The 9,118-nt window shown below is 39.9% G+C and overlaps 1 protein-coding gene across 1 annotated transcript; it reads right to left on the reverse strand.

Annotated features, from left to right (window-relative positions):
• Nucleotides 1-4,474: 4,474 nt before the first annotated feature.
• On the reverse strand, nucleotides 4,475-6,057 carry LOC113499533. Its single transcript, XM_026880045.1, has 2 exons — nucleotides 4,919-6,057; nucleotides 4,475-4,787 (listed from the first exon to the last, which is right to left on the reverse strand). The coding sequence occupies exons 1-2, from the start codon at nucleotides 5,778-5,780 to the stop codon at nucleotides 4,780-4,782; spliced, it is 870 nt and encodes a 289-aa protein (XP_026735846.1). The 5' UTR covers nucleotides 5,781-6,057; the 3' UTR covers nucleotides 4,475-4,779.
• Nucleotides 6,058-9,118: the final 3,061 nt, after the last annotated feature.

Raw genomic sequence — 9,118 nt, forward strand, 5'->3', positions numbered from 1 at the left:
ACATGAGTAGTTGTTTCTTATTTACCGTAATAGTCAGGCATTTTCGCAGATGGTATCTATACCTATTTCTGTTGCTGTAATAATATCATAATCATAAGTTGAAATGCCCTTCCCCATATGTTGTCACGACTGCCTTTTTCATTTGCTACGTGTTTATCATAAAGATGTGAACGATTTTCTTTCTTGGAGAGGTATGGAAGAAGATGACATGTTGCGCCTACTCCAAATAAAATAATTGGGATAAGGTCAGAGGAATGATGAGGATGATGATGATTTTCTTTCTTGACTATCTTCTAACGGAACCAATTATATCGCGAGTCCGACTCGCGCTTGGCTGATTTTTTGTGATAGTCATTAGGTGCAAAGTATTGTAGGCTCCTAATAAGTGTTTGATGCCGTTGCGATTTTGGCTCATGACGACAAAGTTTTTGTTGTAGAACTTTCGCTTGGTAAATGAGTGGCCAAGAGGAGAGGTCGATAGAAGACTTTACTTAGGAACTTTGTACGGGCTAGTCATCGGCGGTTTAGAGAGCCTTATGAGATAGCCCAAAAAATATTTTATCGTTAAAAGTTATGACAAAAAATAATAATAAGCGTTCTAAACCAAAAACGACAGTGAATAACTCTTAATACTTACCTACTTATTGTGATATTTGAAAACTGAGATTGCACGGATAGCCAGGTTGTAAAGGTTGCCACGCCAAACCCACGTGCCCCGTGTATCTATAACAAGCATTTGTGTGATGACATGACAAATGCTTGATCTATGTCTAGATGTCTTATGCAAATAACTTTAATATCTAAGAAACCCTCCGCGATACAATGATTAAATTCTTAAGCTCCAAAGTAGATATTTTTTTATGAAAAAAAAAAACTTTAGAACCCCTGCCAATTTTGAAAAAGAAGGAAGAAGCTGCCGTCCATACAAAAACCATCCAAACCATTAGCAAATAAATGATGAGTGTCATGAACAGCCTCAAAAAAGTCCAATATACCTATTCTAGGCAACATGTCCCATATTACTACAACAGTCGGACATTACAAAGTTATGATCAACATCACTACTTTATTGATAACACTAAGTAGATGAATTCTCGCGCTTCGCTCAATAGTTATCAAATATCGATGATATTTTGAACACTGTGAGAGCAGAAACTCGATCCTATGTAAATGTGTGAACTGTTTTATCATTAGTCTCTTTGACTCCGGTGATCGACATGTGTTTCGTTATGTGCTAAATTAATTTCAAAATAATAAAAGTTGTTGCATGAAATTTAATTCATATTTCGTAGTGACAAAATATTTGTTCATTAACATAAGAGATATTGTTATGAACAATTTGTTTAAAGAGTGCTCAGAAACTATATAGTGAGTGCAGTTAGTTATTTTGGACACATTGTTTAGATCGCTATTTAGGTGAATGAGGTTTACACTAAGCGTACTTAGTCACCCATTTATCATTGTAGACACCGGGATGTTTCTCAATGGATGTCTGACCTGCCACGAGCCATTGTCAATAGAACAATGTTGTTGACCGCAGGAAAATAAACAAGTCATATAGCCGCGATTAGTGACAACAACTTCCAGTTATCATTGTAGAGAGCTTCGGAAAACACGTAGATGTATTTACTATGCATCGCCTCATACTAATCCTGTGTTTAACGCCTCGGTTCAGCGGGTCACACGACATTCAGCACCAAATGTATTCACACGTCACCAGAAAATCAAGATCCAACTCACCGACGGTGGAGACCAGCTATGTGTACAGTCAGTTCGGCAATAACCCTGGACATTTGTCAACGTACAATAATCAACTTGATAAACCTAAGGTTGGTTTAAGGAAAATTACCAAAAAGTCAGCTGATAAACTCGGATACGATGTGTCACTATTCGATAGTCATGCCAGGAGAGAACCTGACGACAGCATTTATCCTCATACAACACCATTCATAGAAAAGAGGCATGGAGACTACGACCTGGAAAGGGCTTTGTCTGATGCTAGGTACGACTCCTCAAGAGCAAGATCTAGTGGTATGTTAGAAAAACTAAAATCTCTCGAGCATTACCGTCCGCCCTCAGACGTGATTAATGAAGTGTTGTCTATGTATGACAGTGGCAATGATTACCACATGGACGAAGACGATGTAAGGACAAGCTCTAGGAGCTTATACGACAATTGGCCATATTTTTATCACAGTCCTTATGAATACGAACATAACAAAGATATATCTGATACAGAAAAAGCAAAAGATAAACGGTACGCAGCGGACACAGTTAAAGACGTCATTCCCGTCCATGAGCACATTGAAAACGATGGTCCACACAATTATGAAAATACGCCATCGTACATTCATGATCGCGATAACCCTATGATGGGTGACGAACCATTCTTTTCGTTTGTTTTGAACGATTATTACGAGAGGAACAACGACGACGATCCATTAATTTTTAAAGGCATACATTGGGGTAAAGACTTTGATCAGGATACCTACATTCCTGGATCAGAAGATGTTAAGAGAAATCGTAGATTAGAAAAGGACTATTATACTACAATGAGACCTATATCTACTTATTCAGCGCCAACTCATAGTGACGCTTCCAAGTATACACTAGCAGATTCTGCAACAGAGAAATTCGCTAACAAAATACATGAATATGACAAATTCAATACTGGACAAAAGAGAAATTCCAATTATAACTCAGGTTTCGATAACAGTGCAAATCGCTACACAGGGTTCAAAGACTTCTTAGATAGTTTTGCTAACAAATTTGGAGTTGAAGACCACACACAATCTAATAATTATCAGCATCAAACTAATCAGGACAAGGGTGAAAGTAGGAAAGGTTTCCGAAGAGTGTATCATAAAGACGAGTATCAAGAGGACAACGAATTTTTCGACAGAAATAATAGTTCAACGAAAACTGATAATAGGAATGATTCAAAGGCTCATGTTAAGGGCGCTGAAGGAGTATTGAGGTCGCACGCAGCAGCGGCTGTAGGCAACGAAACAAGTGCAGCTAACAATTCAGGTAACACGAACAAAACGAAGTTTGACGACAGACAAAAAGGACAAGAAACGATCACGAATTTAAATAGCCAATTCAACAAATACATAGACGTCGCAAAACAAGCCGCTCTCAGCAACAATGCAGACTACGCTGATCATTACAAGATATGACTAGCACTTGATCACGTCAATAACGTACTCAATCAGCAGGACAGTACTGAAAGTGATGAAGAGAAAAGCGATGAGGCAGAGATAGGAGAATAAACTGGGAAAAGTGGAAGGAAATCTGAGGGCCTAGATAATTTTACACCTCACTACAACAGAAAACCAAAAACGACGTTACTTTTCGACAAGTGACGTGACTATAACTTTTCAGTACATTTGATCGATTTGACAGTGTTAGCAGTATAAGGAATGTAACATGTCTACAGGCCCTGGATAAAGGAAAGTGTTATATCTAGAACTTTTTGCGTTGGTTGTGCAAGTGACTGTGCCCGAAAATATGTTCTTGACATTCCGTGAATGTACAAGAAAATGTGTATGCAATATCGTCCCGTAAAGATAGGAACGAATGTGCAGAACTATCCAGTCGTGTTTCCCAAATAGCTGCTGAGTACTTATGACGTGATACTGACTTTTTTGTTACATACTTTTTTTCAGGATGCATTAGTTTTTAAGGTAAAACAATTCGTTCCCACTGGTGCTATGACATAATAGATATTATGTTGTCCAAGACATGATGTCTGTCACTTAATATCAAAGTTACTTAGAAGTTCAAGTGGGAACATAAGTTTATTATTATTTTTCATAAGCGTACTCATGTTTTGTTACTTGTTATGTGTTTACAGTTTTGTCTGTTACATATTTACAGTGTGCCAGTAACCTGCCTCTTCGGTACAATCAACAACACAAGACAATTAACAAATCAGATTCTTTGGTGAGCTGTGAACTCATTGAATTTGATTGTGTCTTTGTTTTGACAATCTGATTGTGTTACCCGACTTTTGTTATTGATTGTATTATTATTTATGCGCAGTTTTGTACACTGTTCATGCAATCATTTTTTTTAGTTTTATGTCTTAAGGTCGCCACTCAAGGACTACGAGGACAACCGTCTCCACTTAAATATTCCCTGTACCTCTCATGCATTTCATATCGGCTTGCTAAATACGATTTGTAGAATGCTAAAAATAGACGATTTTCGCTTTTCCGTTTAAAAGCACAGGAAATATGTATATTGGTGGCCCGTGTGCGGCGACCCTTTGAGTTTCAGGCGTCAAGGAAAAACGTATTATTACTAATATTTTTTATATTAAGTATTGATTCACAATGCAAACTTGATATCAAGAAATTATTTAAGTTTATTATAAGCACAAAAATCAATGTTCGTTAAGTTTTGTATTTCTGAATAAATAAAAATATACAAAATAATCGTTTCTTCGATTTAAGAATGAAAAAAAAACATATTTGAAAATGCCTTACGTGTTTTATTACATCACTCCATAATTTGTCGTAAACTAAGATTCGAACAATAAACCAATATTATTTATACTAATGAAGATTCCACTATTAAAATTAATATATTTCTAGTCAATTCGATTTTCACAATTAATGTACTACGTCATCCAGTTTAATTTGATGGGCCATATTCGCAATGTGATGACATAACAACGTGGTGTAACCTATGCGGATTAGTCAAGCGAGTTAAGGAATACGTTTGCCGGTCCTGGGGTCCATTCGGCCACTGATGAGTTCGTCTGCTCTATTTTTGTCAGGCACCTGGGGGAACATGGGGAGTATACTAAGTACTTTAGACATAACAGAAGAAGTTTTCTCTCCCAATTTATCCACATAAGTATTTATTTTCCAAGGTGACCTAGCCATTCTTACAGATGATACAGATGATTTACCTTCAAACTCTTTACTTTCTTCGTTGTCATCATTGGGCTCCTCGTCCGCATCGCGATTCTTGTTTTTCTCAGGAACTTTGGTGCTGGACGTGTCATCGTAGTAGTCATCCTTTTCTGATTTGTGCTTCGGCGGCGCCTCCACTGCTCTTTCCTTCTTATTAGAAAGGCGATGAGCAGCGGGTGAAACTAATTTACTTTGGGTTTTCACTTCTGGAGGCGTGGGAGGAGATTTCGGTTCAGCCTTCCCGGACGGGTGGCTGAAGGGGTCCTGCAGCTCTTTGTGCTTGGTCCTCGGCTCTAGCGGCTTGCCTCGGCCGATGAACTCGTCGTGGTTCACGTCAAAGTCGTAGTCGTCGAGGTTGAAGTCCTCGTCTTCGTGTTCGCCGGAGTCGATGACCCTCACCGGCGATCGGCTGATCTTCATTTGGAAGTCGTCGTCGTAGTCCATTTCGTTGTATTTCGGGATCGGTTTCTTCACGAGCGAAGGTTTCGGTTTCATCGAAGTGGTGGATGTCGTGGAGGTGGTCTTCGTAGTTTTGTCGGCCTTCTCGGTCTTCTCGCTGGACTCCCTCACGACCCGGGCCCCGGCTGGCGGGTCGCCGCCCGGACCCTTCGCCTTGAAGAAGTGCCTCGGCCTCCTGTTGTATGATCGGACGAACTCATCACTCTGAATGTTGTCTTCTTTCGAGAATCCTGTGAGTACGTCTTCTTCGAACACGTCCCTCGTGAGTCGTATCGGTGGGCTAGAACCGGTCGTTTTCGATTCAGTCGTCAATGTTCGGTCCGTGTTCTTTTCTATAAGTCGAGCGTTTAAGGTTTCGATAAAACACGAACCCAGCAGGGCGAACAATATTAATTTCATTGTAAAGTGCTGTACGACTGGCCGTCGCGGTCTCGACTAGCGACATGATTCTGAATCAATGCATAATGTAAACTCCTAAATGTTTTTAAATCGTGTTTACATAGATGAACAATGTATGCTGAGAAAAATAGGCTGACTTATAGATATTATTTTGATAACATTCGAATGATTGTATTATTGTTTAAGTGAATGCTAGGGTTTCAACGCTACTTGACCTGGATATTTTTTGGTTGAGTTCAAAATTATTTTTGATTTTTAACTGCGGTTAACGTTTTAAGGTTTTGAGACTTGATAGCGCACTTAATAATCGAGAACTGGCTTTTTACAGAACTGGTAAGATACAGCTAGTGATGTTTATGAACGAAGTGTAATGCCCAGCAACAACAACGGTTCTGGGGCAACAACAACCAGGGCTGGTACTGTCATTAGAAATAACAGAAACGTTGAAGAAGACTTAGGAACCCAATTTTAATAGAGGGCTATAGGCTATTAATTACAAAAATATTAATAAGCTTTGCATATTCAAAAGAACTATTTTTTTTTATAGCTAGTAGTAGATTTAGTGAGTAGAACTATTGGCTATATCCAGCGATTCCGGCTACTGCAAAATCGGGATCCCCGTGTTTTCCGCCAGTCATATTGTGTCATGCCCCATGCCTCACCAATCTTTCGGCATCGATTTATTCATTCAATTTTTAAACCGTAAAAAATAATATCCAAATTCAAATTGCCAAATATTTTTCGACAGCTGTTAGTCGATTAAACGTGCGAGAGGGATCGATGTTCTTATGTAACAATTCAACTGGCTACACCTATTAAAAGGTTCACATGGTGGGACAGATCGAATGTTTATTGTAATACAAAGTAACATACAATGCAGAGATAATATTGGGAACCTTTACACGCAATTTCTCAAAACATTATTTATTGTCTCGCTGTACAGACGCCATGCTTAGATTTAAATTGCTCTCGGAATGGACGTAGGAAAATGACAGTGTTACAGCTTTTAGCACTTCTTCGAGTAAGATTGTTACGGTGTTGATATGCCTAAGTGATTCTTTGTAATGTAACGTTTGTGCGAATGCTCGGAGCTCTGCGGATAGCGCGCTGCTGTTTATTTCGTACGTCACACATCGCAGGTTGTGTGAAATGTTCGGTGCAAGGGTGATAGATACACTAGAGCACGATTCCCCAAAGTAGGCGATAGCGCCCTCTTGAGGGGTGTGAACGCTTCAAGGCGGCATGAGCACACAAGAATTTAGGTTATACTTAGGTTTTAAATAAGCTCATAAAATGGGGATGGAATTCGTTTTTTTTTTTTAGTCTTTAGTGGCGGTAGACAAAATAGTTTATGGAACCTCTGCACTAAAGCATTTCAATAAGCAGCTCGTTCTTCTATTACAAGCTTAGAATATATATCCTCCATAATCTGAAATTACAAGTAGTTAGTAATTAGTAGTTTAAATTTTTTTTACAAATTCGGTACCGTGTGCTTCCGTCGCCGCTATAACAACAAACAAAAATGAAAATAGAGGCTCTGCAACGGTAGGTATGGTTATAATTTTGACGGATGACCTTTCCCCAGTGTAGCGCGTTTGTCTTGCACTTGACCGGCTTTTTAAATTTATTTCAACGTATAAGAAGAAAATAGGCGTCATGTACAGGTTCAATCTCAAAAGCAAACCGCGATCACACGCACACACACTATTGATTGAACATCAATCTTCTGCTCTCATTAAATCCGAATCGCGATCATAGATTAGATCATTGCTGAATAGCTTACTGTGGAAGAAACAGCCGAATAAGTCTAAAATAAGTTTATATTTAAATACTATTGCGTCAACACCTGACTTTTTGTTGTTGATGTTATTGTATAGGGCCTGATCTTTGTTTGTCTAGAAAAAATCCCGTCGAATAAGTAAAACAATAGAATAATGGGTAGTAATTTACTCACAGTTTACATCTTTATCACAATTAGATACAATGAAACAAAAATTGGTAACCCTACCAAACGTGTCGTCATGAAATAGCGCGTTGGCTACGTGATTCAGGTAAGCATGTTTATTTGTTTACGACTCTCGCGCGTAAATAAACAACTGAAATAAGAGAGCAAGAAATTTATAAGAACAATGCTGTTATCGACCACAGTTAGTTCACGAACGATCAAGATGAAGATACTGTTAAAGATCTTCAGTGCGTTTCTATATTTCAACTCTGTGTCTCCCGTCCTCATGTACTACATCTACGACGATAACCCTAATATAGGTTTTGTTGCTCTAGACAACGGTATCGGAGCCTACGCGAAGCCCGGGTTCACAGCCAACAGCAAAAAACAATTCACAGGTTCCTACAATTCGAAGTATCAGAAGATAAATAATGAGCACGTGGTCGACTCGCATTTCAAAGTGATGAAGACACCCTTGCGGTACGCCGCTTCCTCTATACACGACAGCGGAAGAATCAGAGCTCACGATCCCGGAAGCAGTCAAAACATCGGACAGAGAATACCCGAAGAGTACAGAAACACAGAAGCTCCAAAGCAGTGGCATCAAAGAAATCAACACCAACAGCACATAGGGAACCCTGCAAACAGTGGGCATCAAGACCAACAGCAGTACACGCAGTCGCCCAACAACGCGCCAGTCAGAGGTGAATACGGGAGCAAGAACCAAGACCCAGCCCCACTATCACAAAGTAACCAACCAATACCACCAATTAGACCCAAAGCAGTGAACGCAGACTACGGGCCCCAAATGAAACAACGCAGTCAAAGGAATAAAGATGAAGGGTTCGAGCCTAAACCTAGCTTCGTTCAGATGAACGTGAGGAAGACGCAAATATCTACAGACCCTCAGAAAAGAGTTCGTTTGAACAACAATCGCCAGCTGACTTCCTTAACAGTACACGGACCTCAGGAGAGCCGGCAGAGGATACCAACATCCATGATGATGGACAAGACCCTGCACAAAGCGAATGGACTCCACGACCACAACATGCAGGTCATGACCCGCGTCCTCGATGACATGACTCAGAAGATAGCTGACAGGCGACACAAGAAGGGCGAGTACAGGAAACGAGATACTAAAGCACTATCTAACTCCATGTTCGAGAAAAGTAAAAGGAGCGTTGTGTCAGACAATATGAGAAAGTACATTGGCAAAGATATGGTCAAGGAACATAAAAGTAATATCGATGTCGCGAGAATCGGGAGCCGTGAGGAGAGTCTGGAAACGAATGACGCCCCCTACGCACTGTTCTACCGGATGAATCCGGAAAGCTTAGACCCGCAGGATGGATACATGATGAGGTCTATGGAGGACAACTCTGGCGAGTTCAGC

Source organism: Trichoplusia ni, chromosome 12 (assembly GCF_003590095.1).
Source record: "Trichoplusia ni isolate ovarian cell line Hi5 chromosome 12, tn1, whole genome shotgun sequence".
In the NCBI taxonomy this organism is placed as follows: Eukaryota; Metazoa; Arthropoda; class Insecta; order Lepidoptera; family Noctuidae; genus Trichoplusia; species Trichoplusia ni.

Excerpts from the sequence above, each read along its gene's own strand:
- LOC113499533 (XM_026880045.1), bottom strand. The coding sequence starts at position 5,780 with ATGAAATTAATATTGTTCGCCCTGCTGGGTTCGTGTTTTATCGAAACC.